At 37.6% G+C, this 18343-nt stretch overlaps 1 protein-coding gene across 1 annotated transcript in view; it reads left to right on the top strand.

The window, feature by feature from the left end:
* Positions 1 to 18343, top strand: part of acad11 (acyl-CoA dehydrogenase family, member 11) — a 559410-nt gene that overhangs the window by 71104 nt on the left and 469963 nt on the right. The window contains 1 exon segment of the mRNA XM_039754106.1: positions 13755 to 13861. Within this exon segment, the coding sequence (XP_039610040.1) occupies positions 13755 to 13861 (107 nt within the window).

Below are 18343 nucleotides of genomic sequence, written 5' to 3'. Positions count from 1 at the left end.
AACGGTGTGGCATCCTTTCATTCCTAACACATTACCCAGTCTATATCAGTATAGATATCCAGGAGGATTTCTTTTTCCCATTGAGATCTGATGTGTTTTCAAAGTGTTCCTTTAATTTTTTTGAGCAGTTTATATATATACACACACACACATATATATATATATATATATATATATATATATATATACATACAGTGGTGTGAAAAACTATTTGCCCCCTCCCTGATTTCTTATTCTTTTGCATGTTTGTCCCACAAAATGTTTCTGATCATCAAACACATTTAACAATTAGTCAAATATAACACAAGTAAACACAAAATGCAGTTTTTAAATGATGGTTTTTATTATTTAGGGAGAAAAAAAATCCAAACCTAAATGGCCCTGTGTGAAAAAGTCATTGCCCCCTTGTTAAAAAATAACCTAACTGTGGTGTATCACACCTGAGTTCAATTTCCGTGAGCCACCCCAGGCCTGATTACTGCCACACCTGTTTCAATCAAGAAATCACTTAAATAGGAGCTGCCTGACACAGAGAAGTAGACCAAAAGCACCTCAAAAGCTAGACATCATGCCAAGATCCAAAGAAATTCAGCAACAAATGAGAACAGAAGTAATTGAGATCTATCAGTCTGGTAAAGGTTATAAAGCCATTTCTAAAGCTTTGGTACTCCAGCGAACCACAGTGAGAGCCATTATCCACAAATGAAAAAATCATGGAACAGTGGTGAACCTTCCCAGGACTGGCCGGTCGACCAAAATTACCCCAAGAGCGCAGAGACGACTCATCCGAGAGGTCATAAAAGACCCCAGGACAACGTCTAAAGAACTGCAGGCCTCACTTGCTTCAATTAAGGTCAGTGTTCACGACTCCACCATAAGAAAGAGACTGGGCAAAAACGGCCTGCATGGTAGATTTCCAATGACTGCTTCAGGGCCTGGAAGGCTTGCTGTGATAGATGGAACCATGAATTCTACTGTCTACCAAAAAATCCTGAAGGAGAATGTCCGGCCATCTGTTCGTCAACTCAAGCTGAAGCGATCTTGGGTGCTGCAACAGGACAATGACCCAAAACACACCAGCAAATCCACCTCTGAATGGCTGAAGAAAAACAAAATTAAGACTTTGGAGTGGCCTAGTCAAAGTCCTGTCCTGAATCCAATTGAGATGCTATGGCATGACCTTAAAAAGGCGGTTCATGTTAGAAAACCCTCAAATAAAGCTGAATTACAACAATTCTGCAAAGATGAGTTGGCCAAAATTCCTCCAGAGCGCTGTAAAAGACTCATTGCAAGTTATCGCAAACGCTTGATTGCAGTTATTGCTGCTAAGGGTGGCCCAACCAGTTATTAGGTTCAGGGGGCAATTACTTTTTCACACAGGGCCATGTAGGTTTGGATTTTTTTCTCCCTAAATAATAAAAACCATCATTTAAAAACTGCATTTTGTGTTTACTTGTGTTATATTTGACTAATGGTTAAATGTGTTTGATGAACAGAAAAATTTTGTGTGACAAACATGCAAAAGAATAAGAAATCAGGAAGGGGGCAAATAGTTTTTCACACAACTGTATATATATATATGTATATGTATATATATATGTTGTCAGGGATGCCAGGGGCCATGACCCGGCCGGGACGCCAGGAGGGACGGAAGAGGGTCAGAGCCCGGCCTGGATCACGTGGGGTTTGCCTTCCGGGTTGCTTTGGGGGCCACGGGTCAAGGGCATGGAAGCCTTTCCCTGTAGGGGCCCGTGGTCACCGCCAGGAGGCACCCCAGTGCCTTGGGGACCTGTTGCCCCAGCACTTCCGCCACACCAGGAAGTGCTGGGGGGAAGATTTATAACGGCGCCAGAGAGCAGCCGGAGGACAACGGCACTTCCGCCACGCTGGGGCGTATAACGGATCGAATGCCGGGAACACCAGGTGCTCATCCGGGTCATCTATAAAAGGGGCCGTCTCCATTCATTCGGGGCTGGAGTCGGGTGGAAGGAGGACGAAGCAAGAGGAGAGTGGAGGCGGCCGAAGAAAGGCATTTGTGGCCAGGACTGTTTGGGGTACTGTGCACTGAACTGGGTTTTTGTGACCATTATTTGGGGTCTGGGTGACCAATTAAGTGTAAATATTGTAAATAAACGTGTGGTGGTTTGTGCAAAACAAGATGTCTGCCTGTCTGTGCCCGGGCCAGGTTCACAATGTATATATATATATATATATATGTATATGTATATATATATATATGTATGTGTATATGTATATATATGTATGTGTATATGTATATATATGTATGTACTAGCAAAATACCCGCGCTTCGCAGCGGAGAAGTAGTGTGTTAAAGAAGCAATGAAAAAGAAAAGGAAACATTTTGAAAATAACGTAACATGATTGTCAATGTTATTGTTTTGTCACTGTTGTGAGTGATGAGTGTTGTTGTCATATATATATATATATATATATATATAGTAAATATATATAAATATAAATATATATATATATATTTACACACACACACAGACATATATATATATACATATCTATACATATACATACACACATACATACACACACATATATACACACAAATACATATATATATATATATACATACACACATACATACATACACACACATATATACACACACATACATATATATATATATATACATACACACACACATATATAAACATATATATACATATACATACATATATACACACACAGCTATTTCGTATCAGTGCAATACGCTGCTTGTTAAAACAGATAACTCCCGCTCTTACGTGCAAGTCTGCGTGGATATTATGAACTATCGTATTTGTTCAAGTTCTATTTAAATTTTAAATAGAAGGAATTTTTATTTAGTCGACAGAAATATCTTTGGTAGGAATGGTAAAAAGAGACAGGAATATTATTCCTGAATAAATCAACTCAAACCTTAAACAACTTATAATATTTTGCTCTCCATAAAAATATATCCTGTCTAAATTATACAAGTTAGAAATAAAGTAAACATTAAAAGAACAAACATTAAAATTTCTTTACTCTTATGTAATTTTATATTTTATAAAAAATAAACTCTCCATAAAAATATATCCTGTCAAAATTATACAAATTCAAATATGAACATGCTGCATAACAAAACCAAGAAATATAAATAAAATGTGTTCCTTTCAGCAATAACAAATCAAATCATTCAGTTGTCTTTGCTCATATGTCATTTTAGAGCTGGACGCCTGGCATCTTTTTTTGGCAACAGGTTCGTTTCTGTTTGGTGTGAGGTTCTGTGTTGTGGAGATTCTCAGGATGGATTGCAGGTGCTCATCAGTGAGGCGACTCCTGTGTGCTGTTTTGTTAGTCTTTATCACTGAGAAGAGCTTCTCACACAGATATGTGCTACCAAACATGCACAAGGTTCGAGCCGCATGTAGACGGACTTTTTTTGTTCTTCAAAGTCACCAAAGCGCCGTGCAAACTCAGTGCAGCGCTCAGTTTATCAGCAAAGTGCGGATTTGGGAACACCGTAGTGACGACTTGGTTTAACATTACTTGGTAATAGGGAAAGTGGGGCAAGTGGTTGTGTCTCCCATAAAAGCAGCCTCAATTGAAATCACTTTGTGATTGTGCACGGTAAAAACGTCCGCTGAAGTGTCAGATTCTTATTTAATTCTTCTGCTTTCTGTATCTTCTGCATTGCATTCAGGTCTTTCAGGTTACCCTGATGTTTTGTTTTATAGTGCCGTCTTAGATTAAATTCTGTAATTACAGCCACATTAGCTCCACAAATGAGACACACGGATTCAGTAAACATATACTCAGCCTCCCATCGGTTTTTAAAGGCTCTATTTTCAGAATCAACTTTTCTCTTCAGCATCGTGTGAGCTAGCTTCGCAATAACTTGCAGCATCTTAAGCTACACTTGATTAACACGGTAACTGTTCGGCAAGGCAGCTGAAGCGCTGCATTATGGGATCTGTAGTTTATTGTGTTACCAGCGCTTCATATACCCGGGCTTTAATAACAATAATACAGTATATAAAATGATCTCGGGCCGGATATAATTACGCGGGCGGATGTGGCCCGCGCCCTTGAGTTTGACACATATGGACTAAATAGAACTTGAAAAGATATATTTTTTCAAATGTGATCGCAATTCAGATAGAGTTGACGCACTACAGCCTGCATGCCTCAATAAGTCATCCTCCCTTGCCCTTACTTTTTACCGCTCATCTAATGAATACACTGAGTATGGCTTTACCAAAACAATCACTGATGGCAAATAAAGTATCCATTATTCGAGTATGTAGATCGGGTTATATATATATATACATATATATATACCCGCGTATCGCAGCGGAGAAGTAGTGTGTTAAAAAAGCTAGAAAAAGAAAAGGGAACATTTTAAAAATAACGTAACATGACTGTCAATATACAGTATTTGTTTTGTGAGTGTTACTGAGTATTGCTGTCATCAAGGATTTGATTATCATTATTTCTTTCAATCAGGTTCGTATTTGTAGGATGTGTTGTGTTCAAGTTACATTCCGTGTTTGTCAATCGTTGTAAAGATGACAGGTTTCATTCATCGATTCGTTTCTTACTGCATCAATAAACAGCTCGTCTTCTTCTTTATCTGAGACCTGACACACTGCATGCACGGGTTTTTTTTACACTGTCTTCCTTTAGCGGACATTGACTTTTTCCAACGTGTGCTTTGTTTCCGCAGTAGTTGGATTTATGAATATGCTTGTATGTATGAGACGCTTCATATTTTTTGCTGCCTTTTCAATTGTGTAATTCGGTTTTGTTCAGCTCTTTGGAACTGTTGCCTTTATCTGTGCACTGCGTCAGTTCACGTGAGCCACTCGGTGTACATGCAGCGAAGGTTCCCAGCTGTGCTGGTGCCATCTCGTGCTATGTCCATGGCTGTATTTAATGTTACCTTAGTCCTGGCACTTAAAACTTTCTCTCGCAGTTTCGCTGAGTTTGTGTCAAACACCACCCTGACCATCTCATCTTCCTCTCCATAAGCACAGTCCTTCACCCGTGAATATTTACCCATGGCAGTTTGCTATTGGATTGCCGCTGACGGACGGCCTTATATGGGCAGGCACTAAATTACAAACGCCAGCGCAGCCTGTCTATGAACTTAATTTAAAGTGTAGGTTTACATCGTGCTTTGTTTCCGAAGTAGCAGAACTCATGAATATGGTTGTATCGCTCGCTTCTTATTGTTTCGCTGCCTTCTCAATTATATAATGCATGTTTTCTTCAGCGCTTTTTGAGGTCTTCCTGGTTTTCTATGTACTGCGTGATGATGTCACACGAAACTCTGCCCCCACGGCGTTGAAGCTCATCTCCATTACAGTAAATGGAGAAAAACTGCTTCCAGTTATGACCATTACGCGTAGAATTTCGATATAAAACCTGCCCAACTTTTGTAAGGAAGCTGTAAGGAATGAACCTTATATATATAATCTCCATCCATCCATTTTCTAACCCGCTGAATCCGAATACAGGATCACGGGGGTCTGCTGGAGTTAATCCCAGCCAACACAGGGCACAAGGCAGGAACCAATCCTGGGCAGGGTGCCAACCCACCGCAGGGCTATATATATATATATATATGCTAAAATTGGGCAGACTTAAAAATAAAGTTGTATTTTAAGTACTTGAAGTTCATTTTCAGAATGGTATTGTCTTTAAATAATAATAACAAAAATTTCAACATAAAGTGCAGTTTTTCTTATTAAAAAAATAAGGCAGAAACATAAAAGGTAATTTGACCAGCTTCACCTTTGAACTCTGAGTAACCTTAGCCAAAATTATTTTGTACATTAGGTTAAAACAGTGTGATCATTGAACATTTTCTAATTAAATGTAATTAGAATTACTAACGGTCACGGAAGTCCAATGATACCCAGTAAGAGCCACAAAGTCCGCTGTTTGTAATGCATCTAATTTTGCTTGCTTTTCAGTGTCATAAAGCTGTTGAATTTTATTTTAAATAGTCTTTCGGCAGGGCAGTTGTAAAGTTGGATGTCCTGACACTAACTGTAGCACATTTTCTAACCCCCTATCTTCCACCACTGTTAGTGGTCTAGAGTTCAAAGCAATCCATTTTGCGAGAGAATTTGTAAGTTTGACAGATGTTGACTTACTAATTTTGGTCCTGAAGCCAGTCATTTCATGAGGTTTGGGCTACCGACACCTGTTGTTGGTACTCGAACTCGTACTGCTAGTGCTAACAGCATACACAGTTTCTGTGCTCGCTGTAACATGTTTTGCATTTAGATGGTACCATAAGGTTGAAGTGCCTCGGTGGTATGCAAACTCATTTTTGCACAGTTTGCACAAAACCACGCTTTTATCAAGGCTTCCGTTGGGTAGTCTTTTGAAATGAAATTTGCCTCTGATCAGTGCTAGCAACGCGCTTTCTTCCGACTCTTACTTTTTTGTAGCTCTGATGTGTGCATCAATGTAATCGATGTACCAGGAAATCATGTATTGACAAAAGTTCCCCTTTGCTTGGAATGCAAAGTGTGACTAAATGTGTTATTTTTTTAACGCGTTATGGAGTACATGCATCGAAGCCTCTTAGCTGTGCTTGTGCTAAGAAAAGGAAATTTTTTTAAAAATAATTTAACATGATTGTCAGTGTAATAGTTTTGTGACTGTTGTGAGTGTTGCTGTCATCAAGGATTTGATTATCATTATTTCTTTCAATCAGCTTCGTATTTGGACAGTTTGCACAAAACCACGCTTTTATCAAGGCTTCCGTCGGGTAGTCTTTTGAAATGAAATTTGCCTCCGATCAGTCCTAGCAACGCGCTTTCTTCCAACTCTTACATTTTTGTAACTCTGATGTGTGCATCAATGTAATCGATGTACCAGGAAATCATGCATTGACAAATGTTCCCCTTTGCTTGGAATGCAAAGTGTGATTAAATGCGTTTGTTTTTTTAACGCGGAGTACATGCATCGAAGCTTCTCAGCTGTGCTCGTGCGATCTCGCAATGTCAACGGCTTTATTTAATGTTAGCTAAGACCTGGCACTTAAAAGTTTTTTGTTACAGCAATTTTAACTCCGTTACAAAGTGATCCAAAGTCTCGTTTATACCTTGTGTCTTCTCATTAAACTTATATCTCGCGAATACCATATTCGTCGTAGGCATGACAAACGGCAGCGGGGTGTATCTATAAACTTAATTTAAACTTACGATTCATACCGTGCTTTGTTTCCGCAGTAGCTGCACTTATGAATATGCTTGTATGCATCACTCGCTTTATAATCTTTTGGTGCCTTCTCAATTGTGAAATGGCTTTTTTTGTTCAGCGCTCTTTGGATCTCTTCCTTGTTTTCTATGTACTGCGTTCACAGTCATTTCACGTGATTACGTGGGAGGCGTGATGATGTCACATGCAACTCCGCCCCCCACGGCCATTGAGCTGAACTGTCCATTACAGTATATGGAGAAAAATAGGTTTCAGTTATGACCATTACGCGTGGAATTTCGAAATGAAACCTGCCCAACTTTTGTAAGTAAGCTGTAAGGAATGAGCCTGCCAAATTTCAGCCTTCTACCTACATGGGAAGCTGGAGAATTAGTGATGAGTGAGTGAGTGAGTCAGTGAGGGCTTTGTCTTTCATTAGTATAGATTTTAATTCATTTTATGTGTTACATTTCTTCTTATTATTTTAACTCTTTGTCTTAATACATGGCTAAGCAGTCTGGTAAAACACTGTCCAGTTCTCTGTGATCTTTCACCTAAAGCACACATGTGATATTGTTGTTTTTGTAACCAATAGGGAGCATCACCGAGTCCCAAACTACAGACACAGTAATACCCAACACAATTCCAGGTTCAATTAAAAGTTTTTATCTGACAAACCACCCTTTTCATAAGAACTCCAGGAAAATTACACACTAAACAATTCTCCTTCCCCATCCAAGAAAGCATTGTCAACTGTCTCCCCACTCTGACTTTTCTAAGTGAGACAGTGGGCTTTCTTTTAAATGTGACCTGGGAACTGCTTCTGGTCTCCTGTCTAAGTTGTCTGAAGCACTTCTGGGTCATGTGAAAACCAGGGCAGTCCACCAACGGCAGTGCCCTCTGGTGATCCCCAAAGACCCAGAAATGGCTGCATTTTTGGACTCCAGCTCCCATGCCAATCTGCGGGTGTCCTAATCAAGTTTAGCCCTGAGGAACACTGCCACCTGTTGTGTGGGGAAATTAATTACTCTCTGTTACCCCATTCTAATCCATTGATTATGGCATCCTGGCCAATCAAGAATCCCTGTCCTTCCTTCCTTCCTTCCTGGCACCTAAAACTTTTATTTACTAGGAACTGAAACCTTGTGTTAGGTAAATGCAACAAATCGGATTGGTTATGTAGAGAAACCCATCATTCAAGCAGGCTGAAATCAGTATACGATCCTGGAGAATCATATTAGGAAAAAAAAAATTGGGGTAAATATTTGATAAAAATGCAAAAGAACAAAAATGCAGGAGTCGTGTTTCTGAAATTCAAAGCCTAAAAGAGTAAAATGTCAATGCTTAACACTCAATAGCCTCCACAGCACATTGAATAACTGATGTGCAACCCAATGGTGACTCACTTTGAAGCCAGATATGAAACCAATTGTCAAAGAAGGGGAGCTTCTTAGAGAAAATTACCAAGAAATTATTTTGATTGAATGAATCTGTCTATGAGATGAAGGGAGAATCTGTAATGTGTTACTTTTTAATGGCAGAAAGTGAGATTTTAAATGCTAAGCAAGCTTTTGGAAGAATTCCAGCCAAATTCAAAACCAAAACACTAATAACAGAGGATCAAAACAAACCTCTTAGTCAATAAACAATTCTGAGTCAAAAGAACAAAAAATGTCTTTTTCAAACAGGTTGCTTTGAATTTTAAGTTAAACCCATAGAAAATCTGAGATTTGCCTACTTTTAGTAAAATAGCCATTTTTTCTCCAGCTGTCTGGAGTTTTTTTGTTTTTTCTGTCCCCCCTGGCCATTGAACCTTACTCTTATTCGATGTTAATTAATGTTGATTTATTTTGTTTTCTTATTGTGTCTTTTATTTTTCTATTCTTTATTATGTAAAGCACTTTGAGCTACTGTTTGTATGAAAATGTGCTATATAAATAAATGTTGTTGTTGTTATTTTGACATGTGATGCTGATATAATGGTATGAAAATTTATGACACTGGTGTGACTCAACATAGGGTCCCAACAATGTTATGGACAGAGGGTCAAAGCACAAAACTAGCTAATTTGAGCTTTTTGTTTTAACATACAAAAAGCAGTGCAAAACAAATTAGACTTGGCACAAAACTGAATAAGAGTAAAACAATTGTATATAATTAATGTGGTGTATTTTTGACATCTTCCCTTTATTTCAAATGTTTCAAAAACTTAAAAACACTGTTTGGTGTTATTCCTACTGGATTTACTTTTGTTTCCTACTTTGGTCATGGTTTATCAGATGTCTTTAAAAAAGCTGAGCTGCTGTTTTTTGCCATCTCTGTAATTTTGAGGGGCTGGGCCTTGTCTCTACTTTTTGCAATAAGTATGTATTTTAATTTTTTGTTGTTTTCTTTCTATAATTTATGACCTCGAAAGGCATTTTTTGGGTTTATATGTGTTTTATATTTTGAAAAATGTTCAGACTATGCACTTTCCATTTTGGCACCAATATTTTCTTTTACAGGGAGACTAGATTTTCTGAGACTTCACAAAATGGGCAGCAGACTGAATGTCAGTCTGTTGAAGTCAGAATAATGTATAACATAACATTTTCTTAAACTGGGCCTTTAATACTTAAGTCTTTAGAGAATCATATCCCAAGCAGATTTACCAGGATAGTTATTTATGTTCTTTATTCAGTATAAGTTTTGTATTGGAGTTATTATTCATTATTTTCATGAGGACTTGAAAAGCGAAGTTCAATTCAAATCAATTAACTTTATTTTTGTGCAGCACTCTTCACTGACTGAAGATTTAAAGCACCAAACCTTATTTGTTCATTAATTAATTGTGGCCAGTAGATAATGAAAGAAAGAAAAACAAAAACTCCAGTCAGCAGCATCCCTAAAAGAAATAAGCCTCCAGGAGGTCCACGATCAGTTATAACAGACAGTGATAACAGCTCACACCCTCCTGAGCATCCTACAGTAGAAACACACTCGACTGAATCTTTCCATCTGTTGATTCCAATGCTCTCAGTTTTTCATGTCTTTTCATGGGCTGAAAAACAACTTGAATGTAGAACAGTGGCACTAAGCAACCTGTAGTTGCTTGAGGCAGCCCTTTTGGGTTCCTTGGGAGCTGCCAAGGAGAGCTGAAGCAATTCACAATCTCTATTTTTTGGGATTTCTGATTGACCTGGGAGTGCCTCCATTGGCCTGTGTCCTAGCACCAGACATACTCCTGGGTCTGGCTTAAAAGAAGTGCTCAAACTCATCTAAGTGAATTAGAGTTGGTGGAAGAGGAAGAAGCTTGCCTGAAGAAGTGGAAGGAGAGAAAGTGAGAAGAAGAATTGTATTGTGTTTGGTTTATGCCCTTTTTAAAGCCTTTGTGCAAGGTATTTGGAAAAATAAACATTTTATTTAAACTGGAATTTTTTGTCTGTGAGGTTGTGCCAGTGGTTTCAGGTGCTGCAACGTACCGTGGTGGTTACACTAAACAAACAGGCTTGACTGAATGGTCTCCCCTCGTTTGTCAAATTTTTTATGTTATGTTCTTGAGAGGTAGGTGGTGTTTGCAGGTCATTGGAGATCTAACACCGGGTTGACTGTTTCAGCACTAGAAAGTGGACATGTATGTGAACTATGCAGTGTTTTCTAAAACCTGCTTCTTATCATTCCCTTTGCTTAATTCCCATGAGCTAATGTAAGTAAGCGTGCCCTTGACAATGGTTATGGAGACATACGTATGTAATTCTCTTTGTTAATCTGACCTATTTATACATAGATTTGGCTTAAATAATAATAATAATAATAATTCTTTGCATTTACAGTGCATCCAGAAAGTATTCACAGCGCATCACTTTTTCCACATTTTGTTACCTTACAGCCTTATTCCAAAATGGATTAAATTCATTTTTTCCTCAGAATTCTACACACAACACCCCATAACGATAATGTGAAAAAAGTTTACTTGAGATTTTTACAAATTTATTTAAAATAAAAAAACTGAGAAATCACATGTACATAAGTATTCACAGCCTTTGCTCAATACTTTGTTGATGCACCTTTGGCAGCAGTTACAGCCTCAAGTCTTTTTGAATATGATGCCACAAGCTTGGCACACCTATCCTTGGCCAGTTTCGCCCATTCCTCTTTGCAGCACCTCTCAAGCTCCATCAGGTTGGATGGGAAGCGTTGGTGCACAGCCATTTTAAGATCTCTCCAGAGATGTTCAATCGGATTCAAGTCTGGGGTCTGGATGGGCCACTCAAGGACATTCACAGAGTTGTCCTGAAGCCATTCCTTTGATATCTTGTGCTTAGGGTCGTTGTCCTGCTGAAAGATGAAACGTCACCCCAGTCTGAGGCCAAAAGCGCTCTGGAGCAGGTTTTCATCCAGGAGTCTCTGTACATTGCTGCAGTCATCTTTCCCTTTATCCTGACTAGTCTCCCAGTTTCTGTCGCTGAAAAACATCCCTACAGCATGATGCTGCCACCACCATGCTTCACTGTAGGGGTGGTATTGGCCTGGTGATGAGTGGTGCCTGGTTTCCTCCAAACGTGACGCCTGGCATTCACACCAAAGAGTTCAATCTTTGTCTCATCAGACCAGAGAATTTTGTTTCTCATGGTCTGACAGTCCTTCAGGTGCCTTTTGGCAAACTCCAGGCGGGCTGCCATGTGCCTTTTACTAAGGAGTGGCTTCCATCTGGCCACTCTACCATACAGGGCTGATTGGTGTATTGCTGCAGAGATGGTTGTCCTTCTGGAAAGTTCTCCTCTTTCCACAGAGGACCTCTGGAGCTCTGACAGAGTGACTACCGTGTTCTTGGTCACCTCCCTGACTAAGGCCCTTCTCCCCCGATTGCTCAGTTTAGATGGCCGGCCAGCTCTAGGAAGAGTCCTGGTGGTTTCGAACTTCTTCCACTTGCGGATGATGGAGGCCACTGTGCTCATTGGGACCTTCAAAGCAGCGGAAATTTTTCTGTAACCTTCCCCAGATTTGTGCCTCGAGACAATCCTGTCTCAGAGGTCTACAGACAATTCCTTTGATGTCATGCTTGGTTTGTGCTCTGACATGAACTGTCAACTTTGGGACCTTATATAGACAGGTGTGTGCCTTTCCAAATCATGTCCAATCAACTGAATTTATCACAGGTGGACTCCATTTAAGCGGCAGAAACATCTCAAGGATGATCAGGGGAAACAGGATGCACCTGAGCTCAATTTTGAGCTTCATGGCAAAGGCTGTGAATACTTATGTTAGTTTTTTTCATTTTTAATAAATTTGCAAAAAGCTCAAGTAAGCCTTTTTCACGTTGTCATTATGGGGTGTTGTGTGTAGAATTCTGAGGAAAAAAATGAAATTAATCCATTTTGGAATAAGGCTGTAACATAAAATGTGGAACAAGTGATACGCTGTGAATACTTTCTGGATGCACTGTATATAGCGCTTTTCTCACTACTCAAAGCGCTCAGCTATTGCAGGTTAAGGGCCTTGCTCAAGGGCCCAACAGAGCAGAGTCCTTTTTGGCATTTGCGGGATTCGTATGTGGATACATATTTCCAGATATTTAACCATATTTTACCTTGTGTTACACTATATGAACTGTGGACAAGTTTCTTTTGAAATGCATATATCCAGAAACAAACTAGAAAACAAGTTTAGAACTGAAAGTTAGGCCCAGAATCTTTTATATGATCAACAACTTGATGAAATATTTTGGTTAATGAGAGAATGAAAGAGGACAAGAGGCATATGAAGTCATATCACTTATTCGACTATCTCTTGTAAATAACATTTGAACAAGATGGTAAGAGACTTTACTACTGCTTAGGCCAGTTGTAGCCTTAGTTTACATAATCTAAAAATTACAGTGAGTTCAGTATTTGTCTTTTAATTATGTGTTATTATTTTCTCCTCCAAGCTCCATCTAGTATCTTGTTTATTCTGCATTTTCATATCCTTTTTTATACACTTTTGTACTTTATTTTTTTAAATACCTAGTTTATTTGAGAATGTTTTTTTGGTGGCCTTGTGGAGTCTTTTATGAAGGGTACCCTCTGTTGATGGTACAATTTGATTACTGAAGGTCGATATCACTTATATATTCAGTTATTGAACCAGTTTTAATAATTATCATAATCATTTTCAGTTCGATGTAGTGACCTTATCTGATTTAATTTGCCCTATAGTAGATGTTGTAGCATACTCACTTCTTTAAAAATGAATTAACATGATATTTTAAAAACAGACACTACTATTAAGTGTACATTACCTGCTTGCTCAGTGGAGAGTAGGGTCTTATTTGTCACTGACATTGCAAATGTATGCGTAATAATTACATTTGCACATTCTATTTTATCTCCTCAGCTTCACATTATCCTGAGTAATGAAATAGGAAATCAGAGTAAGAAAAAAAATATGTCTCATGGAGGTTATTTTTCTTGAATATATTTATCCTGGATTGACTGAATCAATCATTTATCTAATGACTGCATTCTCAAACAATGAAGAGGTATATTCTTACCTATCATAAATAATCATTTTCTTTTAAATTATAGGGAATTTATGCTCGTTATCTTCTCGGAAATGCCAGTGCAGAAAATGCATATCAGTTTGGAGATGCCGTTGAACATTTGGCAAAAATTGGACTTGAGATTGCTGAGAGGTATTGTACTTTAAAGGAGTACTTTTTCTTTATCAGACAAATAACAGCCTTTTATATTTCATATGTTTTTTACATCACAGTTTTGATTTACTATATTTATTGCTAAATCGTGCATATAAAAACGGCTTTTTGTTTAGCTTTTGGTAATGATGCATGTGTGTTAGATACATCTAGAGGGTAAAACACCAGATCAAAATGCCATTTTGGCAGCAGCCCAACAGGCCCCTTTCACAAAACGAGTGCTTAAAGTTTACATTGAAGTGCATGAAGTACAAGTCAATTTTCTGGAGAAAATATTTTTTTCTAAACAAGTTGGAATACCAAGTGCCTATGAAGAATCAATCAGAAAAACGGCTCTTATATGCTAATTAAACTTGTGTGCTGTTTAATCAAAGGTGGTTATTTGTCACTCATTACAATGTTGACACATTGTTTCCTTTTCCCTTGTCTTTAGAAAAACTGTTGATATAGCTGTTTTTCCTCAAAAATTGCACACTCTGACATATTGCAATACTTTTGTTTCATGACCCTGTTCTTGTTATTCAGTAACTAGAGTTAATGTTTCTAGTGGACTCAAAAACATTTTGGGGTGGTTTTCTTGTCCTTAGATTTTTGTTCTACTTTATTGCTGCAGTGCTGTCCATAAGTATTTCTCATTTCCTGATTCTATCTATCTATCTATCTATCTATCTATCTATCTATCTATCTATCTATCTATCTATCTATCTATGGTGACTGATTTAATCACTCACTTACTCAACAGTAAAAACATTTATTTTCCATTTAGTTTTAAAGTCTGAAATTTGTCAGGATTTCACATCTATGGCAGTAGGTATCATAAGAAAGGGCATTCATTATATCAATATTTAGGAGGAAACACCCTTGCAATATAAAAAATAAATATCCCAAAATCTCAAAAATACTTTGATTTCATTGTAATTTGGTGTCATATAGAAAAAAGAAAATTACCTGACCCATGGTTTTTAATATTTTTTATATCAGTCCTTCGCATAGCTAGAGGTATGGCTTATAATCCCATTTTGCTCAGACAAACACATGGTAGATAGATACATACAGTAAACACATTGTTTTTGATTTCAAGGGGATATAGCATTCACTCAACTTGCACAGAATGTTCTTCTGTTATAATGTATTAGTTTTCCTTTGCACAGAATTTATTTATGTCTTTGCCAAATAAAGTCTCTTTCACACAGAACTTACAGAGTTTATAATAATGGCAATAATAGATCTCAGGGTTAAATGTATGTTGTTTATTTTAAATAGCTGAGCTCCTCTAGCCACTTGGTGACCACTCAGTTACCTGATCATGATTGGAATGAGCCTGAGAGATTGCTAAAGCTAAAACCAATCTGTGGTAGGTTACAGAAAGATTAACTATGATGATGGTAATTAAACAATGTGCTGAAAAAGAATTTTTTATTATACTGGATTTCATTGATTTCATTTTTGAATTTTATTAACTAATTTAATTAATTTATTAACCTTACTGTTAACTTGCAGATACCATTTTGTATTCTGTTTTTTATTTTTATTACTGATGTCATTTTTTGACTTTTCTTATATGACTGAGGAAATTTTATTTGTGCTTGCTATATGCCTGTTACCAGTCATATGAAGTACAGCTAATGTAATACACTTGTCGCCATGAACCACCTATTTAAGATGGCAATGTGCACCTGAGTATTGGATATTCTTAAAATCAATCTTCAAATGTTAGTGCTAGTTAGAAGAATTCAAACAAGTCAGTGTGAAGATCTTTTTACGAAAACTTTTGACCAATACTTTACTTTTGTGTATTGATTTTAAATATTGGTATACTTCTTTGTGGCAAGTGTTTCTGTGTATCCAGCCTATTTTTAGGCAATGATTTTAACTTCTCCATTTTCTTCCCACCATTTCTTTTGTTTTACATGGCAAATCAGATACTCAAATATTATTTTCAGCTGATAGCTTGAAAAGTTGTGTGTCACACTCACACCATGCAAATAGTCAAGCTGAAGTCCTTAATAACTAAAAATTAAAGTTTTAATTGTGAAAAACAGGTACAGTGTACAATATAATAGAAAATGTCAACATCCTTGTATATATTCCTGTTAACCTTTGCCTTCTGCAGACATCCTTTGCCTTGAACACAGTTCTCAATAAAGTGTATGAGGAATTGTAGTGCTTAGTTTGAGAAGAAGATTACATTTAAGTTAGCTTGGGATGTGTGCTCTGTAGATGGGAATTAACAGAAGTGAAGTGCACAGGGCACTGAGACCATAAGTTCATATGGCAGAATGGGACCTTATGTAAAAACAATGCATTAGTCTTGGTGAAATTTAACTCTCTTTAGGCTTATTTTATGCCAGGAACAGAAAATTACCATTTGGAACTTCAAAAGTCTATAGTTACAGTATAGAAAAACACCATAAAGTATGACAAAGTCAGGATAAAATGTTGGTTCTGGTTACCAGTTGATTTTAGAGAAAAGAGTAATGAGGAGATAGCTTGTAACAATTAGGAAAGCCAAAATCAGACCAAAAGGAATAAGGTGATTGCTAACAGAAGCCAAAACATGGATTAAATAGAAGAGATTTGTTGCCAAATAATCATTCCCTCAATAATTTCTCACAGCAACTTAGTTTGTACATATATCCATACACTTTGACACTGTGTCAATTTAATATCCAGTTTATTAAGTATTCCATGTGTGACGTCACAGTATGTGACCTCCTGGGACATGCCACCAACATCTGATCCATGTGTCCTTCATTACAAGCTCACAAAAATGATGGCCCATGAAAGAAAAAACAAAATTCTATCATGAAATATTATGATTTATAACTAACTTTTGTGTTTTTAATCTTATTTTACTATCTTTGAATTTTTGAATCCTCCAATTGTTTTGACAGATTATTATTTTTGAGTTTTAATTTTGACCTCAGCTAACCTCCTGACAATAATTTTGCTCTGTCCTATGAAACAAGCAAATTAAACATTCATTTCAAGATCTTGTTTTACATTTCAGTAAATACATTTTGTTATTCACTGCTTCAAAGTTTACTAGTCACATTTTTCATGCATCTGAAAGGCACCAGGACAGTGTACCATCCCCAGCCCTTAAGATGGCAGGACCTGGACATAATATCATTGCTTCTTTGTGAGGTAGTTGCTGGTATAAAAGGTTGCAAATGTATTTGCATGTATTGGCCCTCCATAATGTTTGGGGCAAAGATACGTTTTTCCATGACATGTTTTTCTGCTCCACAATTTAAAATTACAAATCAAATAATTTAGACGTGATTAAAGTGCACAGTGCAGGCCTTATTTAAAGGGTATTTGCATATATTTTGGTCACACCTTATAGAAATTATGACACTTTTTCTACAGAGTTCCCCCATTTCTGGGCACAGTAATGTTTGGGACATAGCAATGATAGGAAAATTAAAGCAGTCATACTGTTGTTAAAAGAAGAGCCTCGACACTCACAAAAAGGTTTGTGGCAGCCACCCATATATTCTCCCTGGCTGCAAGTGTTTTTTTTTGGTGCACTCATGTGCATTGGTTTGAGTCCTGAATCGAACTGATGTGCTAAAGAAATGATGGCGGCTTTTAAGGCCAAAACCAGAAATGACATTGTCCATGACTGGTACCGGAAGTGATGCCGTCCTTGGCGCTGGAGCTGGAAGTAATGTCATCCATGACAATGAAAAATGTGCAGTTTTCATTGTGCATCTGCTGTGAACAGTTACATCCTCAATGACAATATGTGTGCCAGTGCCAGTGGCAGTCTTACCTGCCCAAGCCATGACACCCCCATCACCATGTTTAACTGATGAGGTGGTATACTTTCGATCTTGGGCAGTTCCTTTTTGTTTCCACACTTTGCTCTTGCTATTACTTTGATACAGGTTCATCTTTGTTTTGTCTTCCACAAGAATTGTTTCCAGTATTCTGCAGGCTCTTTTAAATACACTTTTGCAATCTGTAATCTGGCCATCGTGGTTTTATGGAAAACTAGTTGTTTGCATCTTACAGTGTGGCCCCTGTATTTCTGTTCCTGATTTCTTCTGTAAATAGTAGTCTTTGACACATGCACATCTGCGTCCTGAGGACTGTTTCTGATATGTCAGACAAGTGTTAGGGGCTTTTTCTTTACCTTAGTGAGGAGTCTTCTGTCATCAGCAGCAGAGGTCTTTCCTGGCCTACCAGTCCCTTTGCGATTACTGAGTGCTTCCTTTCTTCTTAATTAGATTAGATAAACTTTATTAGTTCCACAGTGTAATTCAGATGCATTCAGTAGCAGAAACATCAAAAACAAGCAACAGACTCACAGGACAAACAATACAGGCAATCAATAAATTAATTGGTAAATAATTTCAATTAATAAAAAACAAATATGTATATTGTACAGATATTTAAAAATTAACTTAATGAGTACATCGGGAGGGAGCATTGAATTGCCTGTTAGCAGTGGGC

Source organism: Polypterus senegalus, chromosome 5 (assembly GCF_016835505.1).
Source record: "Polypterus senegalus isolate Bchr_013 chromosome 5, ASM1683550v1, whole genome shotgun sequence".
In the NCBI taxonomy this organism is placed as follows: domain Eukaryota; kingdom Metazoa; phylum Chordata; class Cladistia; order Polypteriformes; family Polypteridae; genus Polypterus; species Polypterus senegalus.
Note: the sequence above shows the minus strand (reverse complement) of the source record. Positions and strands in the feature narration are given on the sequence as shown.